The sequence below is a fragment of the Phasianus colchicus genome, chromosome 19 (genome assembly GCF_987193195.1).
Source record: "Phasianus colchicus chromosome 19, bPhaCol1.hap1.1, whole genome shotgun sequence".
NCBI classification, from domain to species: domain Eukaryota; kingdom Metazoa; phylum Chordata; class Aves; order Galliformes; family Phasianidae; genus Phasianus; species Phasianus colchicus.
Window position 1 is genome coordinate 7,736,983 of NC_143454.1, and position 13,911 is coordinate 7,750,893.

At 57.3% G+C, this 13,911-nt stretch overlaps 2 protein-coding genes across 2 annotated transcripts in view; one reads left to right on the forward strand and one right to left on the reverse strand.

Annotated features, from left to right (window-relative positions):
- Positions 1-9,023, forward strand: part of PTPA (protein phosphatase 2 phosphatase activator) — a 29,923-nt gene extending 20,900 nt beyond the window's left edge. Inside the window, exon 10 of the mRNA XM_031601688.2 lies at positions 511-9,023. Coding sequence (XP_031457548.1) covers positions 511-585 — 75 coding nt within the window. The 3' untranslated portion in view covers positions 586-9,023. The remainder of the gene's footprint in view (positions 1-510) is intronic.
- A 687-nt stretch (positions 9,024-9,710) lies between these two features.
- IER5L (immediate early response 5 like) lies at positions 9,711-11,344 on the reverse strand. The gene has a single exon (XM_031601407.2). It carries the CDS (start codon positions 10,815-10,817, stop codon positions 9,810-9,812), a length of 1,008 nt encoding a protein of 335 aa, XP_031457267.1. The 5' UTR covers positions 10,818-11,344; the 3' UTR covers positions 9,711-9,809.
- Between the last annotated feature and the right edge of the window lie 2,567 nt (positions 11,345-13,911).

Consider the following 13,911-nt stretch of genomic DNA (forward strand, 5'->3'; position numbering starts at 1 on the left):
TCTTAAACTGTGGCAGCAAAATTGCTAGTGCTCATTTATTGGAGGCCTGAGAATCTGCATTGCAGCGTGGGCAGTGCCTTGTGGCTGCAGGATGGTGCTCAGAGCTGGAGCGTGGGCACTGTCCTGGAGAGGGAGAGCCTTTTCCCTGTGGGTTTCTGCAGTTCTCAAAGGGTTTGTAGGGTGAAGCTCTTCAAAGGGAGCAGCTAGAGCAATGAGAAGGTGGTGACAGAGAAAGCTGCTGACATAAACACGCCTCTTCTGCTCATGCTCCCGGCCTGAATTTCAGCAAGCAAAGGAGTCTGGCTAAAAGGAAGGAGATGGGAATATGAGGTGTTACTGGACTGAAGAGCCTGCTGGGAATGTGGGGTGAGGGATGTGCGACTGATTCCACGCAAGCATACAGCCAACAGCCCTGAGCTCACTGCCTCCAGGGCCGGGTGCAGCTCTGTCTGCCTGCGGGCAGTGGGGAACATCTGCTGAACTCACCTCTCTTTGTTTCCCCTCTTGCAGTGCCTGGAGAAGTTCCCTGTGATCCAGCATTTTAAGTTCGGCAGCCTGCTCCCCATCCAGCCTGTGACATCCTAAGGAGGCAGCGGGAGGAGCCGAAGCAGCGGAGGTGTAGCGTGGCACTCTTCCTCCTCCCCTCACTCCCTCCTCATCACCTCACCCGTTCCACAGCCCATCCATTCCTGCACATCCTCATCGGCAACCACAGACCCAGAGCACTCGGCCTTGCACGGGAGACGGGACCTGAGCAGCTCCTCCTGCAAGTCCCTGCCACGAGGATGTTTCACAAGTGACCGAGGGGCTGTGCTCTCTGCTCTGCTGCCGTGTGCGGATCTGGGCTTGTGAAGGGGGTTCACTAGGGGCTGCCTGGCAGCAAAACCCTCTGCTTTCCTTCCCAGGAGGAAGGGGGTGTGGAAGGGAGGAAGGCACATGTGTATGCGCTGGTAACAGCAATTTCCCTTTTGGAATTTCATTGAAGTTTCCTGTTGCTGTTTGGTTTGGAAACCATTGCAGTGGGTGAGGTGTGAGCCTGCACGTGTCTGTAAGTAGGGCACCTTTGCTTGGTTCTTAAATGGGAAAGGGGAACTGCGGGGAGTCCAGGGTACCACCTCTCCTTTAGCCCTAATAAGGAAAGCCACCTCCCTCCTTCCACCATCTCTTCTGCAAGGTTGCCTGGCTCTTCCTTTCACAACACCACCTCTCGTGTGAAGCGAGGAGGCTGTGAGGTCTGAGCTGGTTTTAGAGCTGAGAGCCCTGGCTCTGTGGGAACGGCTGTGCAAGGACTGCTGAGTGGTACCTGCTCAGGCTCCCTCCCCTCTGTAGTTAATGGGCACAAAGAATCACACGTTCACACACGTTCATTGCTGTGTAGGGATCATCTGGGTCCAACCTGCCCTCTGTGCTCTCCTCCTCCTCCTCCTCCTCTGTGCTTTGCTGCCCGGGGGCTGGGCTGGCCTCAATGGCACAAGGTGGCCATGGTTGCTACTGCTTGGTCATAAATTACAATGACAGCCTTATAGCAATGGATTTCCCCATAAAGCAGCATGTTCCTCAGCCCTTTTAGGAAAGCATCTCTGGAGCGAAGGCAGCATGGGGGTAAGCATGCAGCTTAACACGCACTTATATACCTGTGCTGGAAACAAAAAGCCTAATTAGCCCAGGTCAGCAGGTTTTATCTGGAGAAAACTCTCTTCCTATTATTCCTTGCTGGTGCTTCCCAGGCAGCAGGACCATGCTTTCAGTGCCAGCAGCAGCTCGGAGGTGGGGGAATGAATGGAGCCGTGATCCTGATCAGCACCAGCATCACTCAGAGGGCAGAAATACCTGGAGCTGTTGTGTCCATATGTCTTGGCTAGGGTGGCCTACAAACCTGGGGAGGGGAGATCTTAGGGTTCCCAGGCTGGGTTTGGCAGGGGGTGAGCTTTGGTTGGGGCTGGAGGCAGCTGTGTCCCTTCTCTGGTTGCTTGCCTTTTGCTGATGCACTGCTAAATAAGAGGAAGCGAAGAGCAGGTGGCTGCTGAGCTAAAGCAGAGCTTTCTGCCATTGTCCTGAGCTGGGCATGGATCTGAGCTGCCTCAACCAACTATAGATGTCCGTTTTAAATAATGAAAAACTCAAGTCTTATTCTAATCTCAAATTGTTAACGAGATGTGTGTGTCATCTTGGCTTTACAAGTGGGAATAGGGCTGGAGCTCTGTGCTTGTTGGGAGCTTGCTTCTGGTGGAGCAGACCTCAGGCTTCTTCTGCATCCCCTCTCCTTGCTGTGTGGCTTCTGGCAAGTGTCACCACGCTGTAACTGACTGCATGGCATCTGGCTGGTGAGGGCTGAGCTAAAGTCTGTGGCTTCCCAAACCTGCCCAAGGGCTGGAGATGCATTTCTCCCAGTAATCCTATGGAAACGGGGCTTCCATGTAAAAGGATGGGTGGAAATGTCAACATCCACACCCTGTGTACTGGGAGGGACACCCAGAATGTGAACTACAGCAAAAAAGGGTGGGGAGATGCTTCCTTCCCCTGCAGCCGCTCTGCAGGGATGGTGTCCCCGGGTTGGGACCCACCAAGGAGTGGGAAGAGGCTCACAGGTAGCTCTTGCTTGCCTGTGTCTGTGCTTCTGTTCTGCTGGGGCTTTGTGCACTTGGAGCAGCTCATTCTTGTCTTACACCGTGTGAGATGGATCTCTGTAGGTGGCACTTGGCTGCTCGCCTTCCTCCAGCTCCCAGCAGTGAGCATGGGCTCTCGGGGCTCAGCTCCTCTCCTACAGCTCCGCCATCAGCAGCGCCTGGGGCCGGAGCATTCCCCACCCCCCTACCCCCCCCCCCCCCAACATTGTGGTTTTAATTAAAGTCTCTGTTTTGCACCAGTGCCTGTGTTGGTCTCTCCTGCGTGGGGTTTGTTCCCTCTTTGTGGTGTTGGGAAGATGCTTTGCAGAGCCACTCGCCTGTTTGTTGGCTGCATGCTGGCACCAAAACCGACTTCTTGTTGCACTGCATGAAGCAAGCACATCCAGGCTGCCTGTGTACCCTTGCTAGCCTCTTTCTCTCCGTGGCACGCTGCGTTTGATTTATTTATTAAACCACTGTGCTCCATCTGCCCCTCCCTCCCGACTGGGGTTTGGCACCTGGGTGCTGTGCCACCAAATACCTCTTGAAGATCAGAGACTCTCATGACCAAAGGCCGTTTGAGCCGCGTTTCTGAGGCTGAGAACTGGAACCCTTTTCCTTCAGATGTTTTTCCTGTCCTGCCGTAGGTGCTGACTCAGCACTTCCAGCATCAGTTTAGCTCAGCAGCTTTGTTGGACGCCTGTAGAAAATTATACCTGGAACTTCTCAGGAGCGGTGGGAGCCGGCATAGCTGTGCTTAGGTTTCTTATCTTCTCTGTCAGCACGGGGCTGGCTGTGTGTGTGCACAGATGGGAGTGGGGAATGTCATCTTGGGTCAAACATCTTTGCATTCATCTTGGATGCGTCCCTTGGTGAGCACAGCAGATTTAAAGTGGGTTTCTCCCCATTGAGCAAGCTGGGATTTTTGATGCATTTCTCAGAGCTGGGCTGAGCTGGGCTGCGGTGCCTGGGCTCAGGGGCTGCTGTTCTGCTGCTGCTTTGTGTTCCACAGGTCACCACCGGCCTTCCCTGCCTCTGTCTTTGCAGCCCTCTTTTATAAATGCTGGTGACAGCTGGTAATAAATGAAGTACGAGTTGAGAGAAGCAGCCTCGCGTGGTGGTGGTAGGAATAAAAGCCAGAACTGTGTTGTGGCATCACTGCTGTATTTGCTTCTCATCCAAACCCGAGCCGACGTGCTGGTGGGAGCCTCTGCAATGGAACAGGTCATGGGGGTCTCGTTGTTGCTTCAAAGAAGGGCTTTCCTGGCCCAGGTGTAGAATCTGACAGAGCTTCTGGAGGCCGTTCCGTGCTGCAATAGCCAGGAAGAAGAGATGTTTGTCCTAATTAACGTGGCTTCACCTTCAGCAGGGAGCACCTTTCTCACTGACTCCTGAGCGTCCTGGGGACCAATCTTGTGAAAATGGTGCCAAACTGTGAACTGGAGCGAGCCCAGCTGGAGGAGGGCTGCCCCAGCTCTATGGGCTCCAGCAAGGACTGAGCCCTGAGGGGCATCATTGGGTTGGGTGGCCAGGAGAGGCCTTTGGGAGGTGGAAGGATTCTCCTGGTTGCTATAAAAAGTCCAAGCTTGGGAATGCCGGCACTGAGCGCTCCCTGCAGGCGTATGTGCACGTGATGCTAAAGCTGGAAGAAGTCATTCCCCATTGCCCATGTTCCCCATTGCAATGGTACCAATAAAGGCCATCCGAATCCCTCACCAGGTGCTCTGCACGTTGGAACTGGGGCTGGGGTCCCAATGTGGGTGGGTTACAGTTAAATTTGTGCCCTGGGATCCGCTGAGCTTAGGGATGGAGGAAGGAGAGAAAGCAGAGAAGAGGTTCCATGTGGTTCTTCTATTTCTAAAACTCATGGGAGAGAGAAATCCAAGCAGTGCATAGTCAGGATACCCAAATTACCCATTCTGATGTGGATTTCTCCCAGTTTGGTGCCAGGGATGGCACTGCTTTTCTGCAGCCTCCATGTAGGCACAACACTTTGAGCTTCATCCAGACCAAAAGAAATACACAGTGTGCTATAGCTAGAAGAGCAAACCGTTCCAATATTCCTGAGCATCACTATGACCTATCAGGGCTACAAACTCTATGAACTGAGTGGCGTGGTGGCTATAAAGAAACTCCAGCTAGATTTTAAGATACTGGAGCGTGTTACTTATTGGATGCCCCACTGGATGTGGGGAGGAGCTGATTGCTGGAGGTGGCCATTCCTCAAAGCGTCGGCCTTTCTCTGTGCTCAGGCCATACACCTTTAAAAATATGACTTCAGGTATTACATCTCCCCTTCGATAAAACTCCCTTGCAGGCAGGAATAAAACTTACAAAAAGGCTGTTACAGAGACCATCAGCTCTCTATTAGATCGCCTGGAATATGCTCCACTAGCAGCAGAGTTTAGTCTTCTCCAAATTACTGTAGAGGATTTGACTGTATCTTGCTGATCCATCCACATTTTAATTTCCTCTGCACGGATACATATTGCAGGATGCTGGAAATCCCCAAGCCCACTGGAGCTGCACGACTGGATGTTTCATCCTGTAACACCAATAAAATGTTAATGCATACTAATAGCGGCAGCAAAGGGGTTTATGGAGCGAGCTTGGGAGCATTTGGTAATTGCTGGGGTGTCCGTGACGTGGGGAATTTGGGGTTAGGATCATCAATGCTGCCCTTTGTCAGCGCAAGGAGAGAAAACCCCTCTGGTAGACCCTAAGGGGGGGAGAGGGGGTGGGCAAATTCTGGAGCATGGCATGGAGCGTGCATGGAGCACAGGGTGGGCAAGGAGAGAGATGGGGCAGGATGACACTGCCCAGGGAAGGGATGGGGTCACTGACCATGGAGGTGCTTAAGGGCAGGGGCAGTGCTGAGGGACATGGCACAGCGGTCAGCAGTGGAGGGTGGTTGGACTGGAGGGTCGTCAGGGTCTTTTGTAGCCTTCATGGTTCCGTGATTCCATTGGGGAGCTCAGGAATAGGGGGTGTGGGCAGGGAGCAGGTGGCTGCCTCCATTCACATCAACGTCCACTTCCATGCTGTAAAACCTGGGGAAACTGGTTAAAAAAGCACAAATGCTGCTGTGCGGGGAGGAGAAAGGGGAAGCCACTGCCTCGTTGTGAGATTACTACAGAAATAAAGAAATGAAAGTGGGGGAAGATTCATGAACCAAACTGGGGGTGTGCAGAGCATGCCCTGGGCTCGGTCGATCCTCATAGGAGGGCTGTTTGCTTCCCCCCACCTGGGAACAATTAAGAGCAGGGCTGATGGGGGCTAAGTTCAGAGATGGCCCCTGGCAGGTGTGGGGCTGCTCCCTCAGCCCAATCATGGAGGCAGGGGGAGATAAGAGCAGGGTTTGAGGCTCGGTTGCTTTCCCCTTTTCTCCTCTCGTGTCCTTCCAGGAGGGACTGGGATGACCTGAGCAGTGCAGCCACTCACTGGGGAGCTGAGGTGAGCAGGGTGTGCTGGGCTCTGAGCTCTGCTTTGGGAGGGAGCAGCTGGGTTCTGTTGTTTCTGTGTTTGTGAGGCAGTGACTCGTTGTTTCAGAGACCCCTCGTGGGTTTTGCTGTGTATCTGTGTGGTGCCATCGCAGCCACCGAGATGTCGGTGCTCAGAGGTTCTGCTTCTGCTTTGCAGTGTTGGTGTTTGTGTGCTGGCAGTGGCTGCTCTGCGCTCAAAGTTGCTGCTTTGCCTTTTGCTCCCTGTGCTGTTTTCTGTTGGATGGTGCCTTTGGTTACAACGCAGCCCCTGTGAACTTCCCGAGGTGGGTTTCACTTGAGCAGCATTGTAACCATCAGCTCTATGAGCAGGATGTAGGAAAGCCAAATGTGAGTAATTACCACTCCAATGCTAATTACCTGCATTGGGCCCAAACCCAACGCACCAAACGCCGCTCACAGGAGCGCTGCCTGGACCTCACAGCTGAGCATCCCTGTAGCTCTGCTGCTGTTCTCTGTGCACAGCAGAGCTCAGACATCTGCTCACACCACATCCCCAAATGTGCTTCCATTCGTTCCTATCTGAGCTGGGGCAGTGTGATGGGGGGCACACGGCTCGGGGGCTGTGGGTCCTGGGGGGGTGCACAGAGCTGATGTGTGTGCAGTGATGTCCCTGCATGCAGCTGCTGCCCTGGGCCTGGCAGTGGTTGGGCTGTGGGTTACAGCACTCAGCACAATGTGTAACATCCTAAGGAGCCCCTAAAAATTTTAATCAGCTCCCAAACACTACTGCAGGGTTCTGCAGAGCTGTGGGACGCAGTGTGGCCATGAGTGAAGAGGGGAATGGATGGGATGTGAGGCCCGTTACTTGGAGGCAGCATCTCTCTGGGTGGGAGGTGGCCCATTCCCCTCAAACTGAGGGGCTCAGCACAAAAGCAGCCCCTGATCCTGAGAATGGGATCCTCCTGCAGCTCTGCTCCAGCCCAGCTCCCTCCCAGAGCCCTAAACCACCTCTGCTTGGCCACAGGGTATGAGGAGATGGGATGCCAAGGGGTTTGGGCTGTCAAACTCAGCCATGGCTGTGTGACACCATAGGGCAGAGCTTGGGGGGAGGACTTTGGGTACCACACTGCACTCAGCATCACTCTGGGCTGTGGGTTATGGAGGGGTGGAACTGTTTGGAGCCCGGAGGTGCGGGGGATGTGGCTGTCGGGGTGCAGCCTTCCCGTCACCTCCCTGCCAGCCCGAGTGCTTCTGCCATCATGATTAATTTATCAGGTGCTTATGAATATGCAAATGAGGTACCGGTTTCCAGGCTCTGCTTTCAGGAGAGGCTGTGATGGGTTTTCTGCTGCCTCTTCAGCACAGAAATGTCATATACCGGGGCTGGGAATAAATAAGTAACGGACAGCGCTGGGGTCGCGGTGGATCTGTGGAGTTTGGAGTTCTGCTCGTTCCTCGGTGTCAGGGATTTTTACCCACGTCCCTATGGGGTGTCCCTCACCCGCTGGTTATCTGTCCTACGGGGCTGGGTTTGTCCATTTCAGGCTTTGAAATTGCGATGGGAGCCTCAGAAAGTTTGCAGCGGGAATGGAGCTCTGTGGGTGACGGGGCTCTGCGTCCTCTGGGAACCCCAATGGCCGGAGATGGGGAGCGGGGCGAAGTGAGGATCGTGTGCTCAGTGAGCACAGCCTCGGCCCCTCCGTCTGTGCGGGGGTTGGGGGAGGGGGTGCGGTGCTCCGGGCTTTGCTGCCCCATCGCCATCCGCGTGCAGAACTCCCCGACGCGCCGTTTGCGGCCGCGCTTCCCCCGTCGGGGCGATGCTCGGACTGACGGTGCGACCCGCCGATCCCGGGGGTCTTTTCCCACCGTTCTGATCGCACGGTGCCGTTCGGGAGCCCCCGGCCCCGCTCCATCCGTTGCCGGCTCAAACGGTCGGAGGTCCCTTCCCTGTCCCGCACTGAGGTCGGGGCTGACCCCCAACCGCCCACCCCCCTTTCCGGCGCTGCGGGGCGCGCTGCGGGCACCAGGGGGCGCGGTGGGCGCGGAGCGACGGAGGGGGGGTCCGCTACCGGCTCAGCTTCAGAGCTGCCCCCCCTTCCCTCCCAACCTCCGTAACCCCAATTTTGGCCGCCCCTCCCCCTCATCTCCTGGAAAGGGAAAGAGTGCGGGTTTGGAGGGTCTGCGGGTGTCCGTGTGTCGGTGCGGGGTTGGGGGTGGGAACTGCGAGCGTTTTGCACGGGATTTTTAAAGATCTTGACGGTAATTCGCGCATCCCGCGGGGGTGGGACGGGAGAACCCGCGGCTTTCATTCATTTGGTTTGAAGGAGTGGGGCGAGGGGGGGGGGGAAGAGAGACGCACGCAAAAAGGGGGGGGAACCCACCACCACCACCACCCACACGCACCACCCAGCGGCACCGCGCGGGGATAACAAACTCCAACTCAAAAAAAACTTCCCGAGCGCATCGGGGAACGCGCAGAGGTGCGGGACGGGGGGCGGACGGGGCCCAAACCTGCGCGGGGCTCTGCGGGTCCGGGGGGGTTTCGGGAAGGGGATAAAGGGGGATGTAGGGGTCGGGGATGGGTGGAGGGGAATGCGGGGTGGTGAGGAAAATGAGGGCGCAGCAACTTTATAATCGACTTTTTATTAAGATTATAAATTTTAAACAAATCTGAACAGTTTTACCCGGTGATATACAATTCCATATGCACAAAAATACAGGTTACAAACAAAGGAAATAATAATAATAATAATTAAAAAAAAAAAAGACAACAACAAAAAAAAAGGAGGAAAGCAAATGAACAAAAACCCCGAACCGAACCCCAACACAACGTCCTCAGTTACACACAGTGCCGATCCCGTGAAGTTGGAGTGGGCAGAAACACACACACGTGGGGGGGGGGGGGACACCAGAAAACCCACCTTTTTACAACAAAAGGTTTTTCTTTCCGAAAAAAAAAAAAAAATAGAAGAAACACTATTAGGAAACAAACGAACCTACAGGAGCCGAATCTCCTCCCAAAGCACGCTGGGTTTGCGGTGCTGGAAGGCCGGCACCAGAAGAGTTGAACTTAAGAAGCAAAGGAGGGGGGGGGGAGGCGGCCCCGCTTTTTGCTCCCCCCGCTCGTGTGACCCCATAACCCCGCAGCAGCGTTGGGGAGGGGTTGAAGTCACATCGCACGCGTTTCTATGGTGGAAAGGGGGGGGGGGGAACAAAGTTGAAATGTTTTCATTTCTACCTCTTTTTTTTTTTTTTTTCCTTTTAATACATCGCACAAAGCGGAGCTGCCGGGGGGTCCCGAAGTGCCCCCCGCCGCCGCCCGGCTCTCACGTGGCCCCGCGGCCGCCCCGGGCGGACACAAAGAGGATTCAGCCTGGAGGTGCTCCGGGGGTGGCATTTTTCTGTTTGCTTTTTAATTATTATCTCCCCCCCCCCCTTCCCTTCCCCCCCTCCTCATCCTCCTCCTCCCCGTTTGTTTGCTTAATTATTATTAATTTCTTTCTTTCTCTCTCTGCAAAAATAAACTCCCAAGATCTTAGATTTTTTTTCTTTATTGTACAATTTATAAAACATCGCGCTGCCCTCCCGCCCCCCTCCCAACCCCCCCCCCGTTCCCCCCACCCGCCCCTCTCCCCAACCCCCATCCCCTCCTTTGTTTCTGGGTGTCTCCCCCCCTCCCTTTTCCCCCACCCCATCCGAGAGCTCCGCGCACCGCGGCCCCCCCCGCACCCCCTTCTCTCCCTCCGCTCCCCTCTCCGCTCTAAAACGCGACGATGGCCCGAGTCCAGGCCCCCAGGCTGGCCAGCGCCTGCTTGCCGCACAGCTGCCCGTTGAGGGGCTGCTCCGAGTCCGCCTGCTGCCGGCTCACCAACCCCGTGAAACCGGAGCCGAAGATGGAGATCAAGTTGGAGATGTTGGAAGAGTCCTGCGGGTGTTCGGCGCTGCCGTACTCCTCGAAGCGGGCGCGTTTGGTGCACGGGGCGAATTGGGGGCCGCCCGCCACCCCGCCTCCCCCCGGCTCCCCTTCCTCCACCCCCTCCTCTTCCTCCTGCCCCGGGTAATACTTGCGCTTAGCGCCCGGCGGGGGCGGCGGGGAGGGGGGCCCCGGAGCCGCGGGTTGGCAGCAGCACGGGCACTGCGAGCAGCACTCCTGGTGCAGGTAACCGTTCTCCACCGTGGTCACGACGTGCGTGTCCAAATCCAGCACCGTGGTGCGGCTGCTACAGTGCTGCTGCGTTCCTCCTCCGCTCCCAAAGTCACAACCGGAGGAAGCGGCGGCGTAAGGGGGGGCCGCCCCGGCACCGTGTCCCGCTCCGTGCCCGGCGGGGGCCGCTCGGTAGAACCCCGCGGAGTCTCTGCACGGCGCTCTGTGCTGCAGTTCGGGGGGAGCGGAGCACAGCGGTACCTCCGGCCCCGGTTCCGCGCCGCCCCGCAGCGCCGCGCAGCTCCGAACGTCGCGCTCGTGGGGGTCGCCGGGCAGGGGGGGCATCTCCGGAGGGGCGGAGGGCGGCGGAGGGGGGCAGGGAGGGGGAACGGCGAGCAGCGGGGCTCCGTCGGGGTAGTGCTGCTGGCGGCGGTAGAGCTCGGCGTAGCGTTCGCTCAGGTAGAGCTGGCGGGCGTTGCGGAGCACATAGGAGACGAGCAGGTTCTTGTGAAGCTTGATGCCGCCTCGCTGAGTGCGGGAGCTGTGGATCTTCCGCAGGGAAATACTGATCAAACTCTGCGCATCGAGGGTGCACTCCATCCTCCTCCTGCGGCCCCTCAGCATCTGCTCTCGCCACGCAGCCCGGGCCGCATCCACACGGTGCAAAGCGGGAGGGCGTGCGGAGGGCTTTTGGGTCGGTTTGGTGGTGGTTTGGTTTTTTGTTGTTGTTGTTTGTTTGTGTGTGTGTGTGTGTGTGTGCAAATCCAAAATAATAGATTAAAAATATATATGTATATATAGCAAAAAAGAAGCTCCGAAAGGCAAAAAAAAAAAAAGAAAAAAAAAAAGAGAAGGGGTTTGGGGAGGAAAGGGAGGGGGAGAGGGAGGGAAAAATGGGGAAAGGGGGGGAGGGGGGGGGGAGAACCGGAGAACGGAGGGGGAGAAAGAGAGGGCTGGCTTCAGGGGGCGGCCAGCGCAGGGAGCGGAGCGGGCATCGCCGTGCGCGCCGGTGCTCCGCGCTGCTGTGCTGCGCTGCTGCCGCGCTCCGAGCAGCACGGCGCGTGCAAGCAGTGCAAGCACTGCGAGCGCTGCGAGCACTGCAAGCACCGCCACCAGCGCCGCGCGCGCCCCCGCCCTCCCCGCGCGCCGCCTCCGCGCGCGCCCTCGGCCCCGCCCCTCGGCCCCGCCCCCTTTTTCCCGCCCTCCCCCCGCCCCCCCACGGCCGGTACCTGTCGCGCAGAGGCACTGAACGCCCGCCCGCCCAGCCCCCGCGTTTTATAGCGCGGCGCCGGCCCCGCCCCGCCCTCTTCGAGCGGGTGGCCAATGGGAAAACGGAGGGCGGGATGACGGGCGGGTGTGAAGACCAATAGGAGTGAGGCGGGCGCTGAGCGCCGTTCAAACGCCGACGGGCGCTCCGCCTCGCGGGTTCAGGTGAGCGGGGCGGCGCGTAGCGCTGCGGGTCCCGGTCCCGCGTCGAAGCCCGGTACAGCGGCACCCACCGCCGCACCTCCGTACTCTCCGGTCCCGGCAGCTGCGTGCAGCCCCCCAGCTCCGGGCTCGGCCTCGCTCTGCACATTCAGCCCCTTTGCACGCTTTGAGCGTTGGCTGCCGCTTGGGACGGGCTCCGATCCCACCGCGTTTTACCCCAAAACGAGCAGGGTTACGCGTGAGGTGTGATTAATCAAGGGCTGCTCATTAAGGGCTCCTGCTGTGCCGTCCCCTCCTTCCGGCTGGCTGAGGGGCCGTGTTCTAAGAGGTGTGTGCAGGGGGGTGGGACGGGGGCTGAGTTTTGGTGCTGGGGGTCCCCGCTGTCCTCACTGAGCAGCGATGTGGGGGTTTTTGGTTCCCCCTAAGCTCGTAGCTAAGAGTTGTTGTAAGCCCTGGGGCTGGGGGGGCTGCGGTGTGGGGTGGGAGGAAGGCTGTGACCCCCTTTGCTAGGAGAGCCAGCCTGCAGATCCCCTGTTCTGGGGGTGCAGGGGCTGCGGTGGGTCCCTATCATTAGCTGGGGTTTGGGGGGGGCTTTGCTGCCCTGCTGGGCTCAGCTGTGGGGTGGTGGCCTTCAGTGCAGCACAGGGGAGCAAACCCAGCACCGCAGGAGGTTTCTCCCCATAGAAATCCCAGCTGGGAAGCAGCTGGTCCTAATCCTCACTTACAGAGCAGCTCCCTTCACCCGCTGCTCTCAGCTGTGCGGGATGGGCTGAACGGCGCTGAGCATCGCTGACCTTCTGTTGGATCTTCTTGGTCTGTTTTCCTGATCTGTAAAATGAAAAATAATCACGGTCCTACCCAGAGGTGGCTGTAGCTGAAGGCAGTGGGTACGGGCATTTGGGGCATTTGAGATGTGGGATTGCACTGCTTTCTTTCTGCTCGGCTCCTTAACCTCACAGCCCTTCCTTGCTGTAGCTCAGCCTTCCTGTGCTGCAGCCTATGAGCCAGGAGCTGCTCTGCACAGCTGGGGTGCAGCAGGGCTGCTGTTTGCAGCAAATCGTGGTTATTTTAGGGTGCTTTTGTGGATGAACCTAGGTTTGCTCCTGCTCACGGGCACCAAAGGTTGCCTTAACCCCTTGCCTGTGCTGGGGTCGGTGCTCTCAGGCTGAGCCAAGCTGTGGCTTAGCAGCGTCCCCCTGGGCAGCAGGGAAGCATGGCAGAGGGTGCTGCTGCCTCCAGCCAGTGCAGGCAGTGCCTGCTGTCGTGTCCAGCCCATGCTTGCTGCTTTCTGGCCCATTTCCATCTGTAAAGCTCCAGATGTGGTAGTGGTCCAGGCTGAGAGCCGGACTGCCTGTCAGATGGCTGCTATGGGTGCCTTGGGCAGCTCGTTGGCTTTGCTAGCTGCAAAGCATTGTCCTGGTGAGCACTGCATCATCCTGCTCCCCATCCTGCCCTGCCTTGGGTTTGCAGTGGGATGCTGCACGGTGTTGGCCCTTCTTGTTTTAATCGTTAGTTAGCTCTGCAGGTTGTGGGTTTAATGGAAGGGTCAGGGCTCTGCGTGCAGCAGTGCTGTGTTTATCAAGGTGCAGAGGGCTGTGCAGAAGGTCAAGTGTCCTCAGGGCTGTGGAGGTGTCGCAGGCCATCCCAGTGCAGGAGGTGCTGCTGCTTCCACCTGCTTGCAAAGTTCTCTCTGCTGTAGCCTCCTGAGAAGCTTCATGCCACCAGAAAACCCAAGAGCACAGCAGAAGCCTCAAAGAGATGAAGTTGGAATTAAAACCTTAATCTTATTTACATTCACAGTAATTAATATATAAGCTATAAAACACGGGCCCAATCCTCTGGCTGGCTGCTGGGCACTGGGTGCCTGCAGGCTGCCTCCTCCCCGGCTGGCTCTGCTGGCATTGCGTTCTGTTTGCAGGCATGGTGGCTTTAATCCTGGAGCTGGGATGGGCTGTGTGCTGTGAAAGCTGCCCCAGTTTGGCCCGTGGACTCTAAAACCTGCTGGAGACGTGAGAATGGCTGATACCTGTCTCAGCACATGGCTGTAAGCTCTGCTTTTCTGAAAGGATAACGAGTCCTGCATGTTTTCTGTCTCTGCAGCAGCAAGCTGGGGCAGGATGGGTTTGTTCAGAGCTTGCCTTTCCCAGGAAAATCACAGAGTCCTGTCCAGCATTGCCAGCCCCTGGTCTCAGGTGGGGTCTGTGTTTCCTTCCCATGGGAAAGGGCCCCAAGGACTCTCCTGCTGTAGGGGACGTTTGGTCTGACACCACCTCAGTTACATGTCACTGCA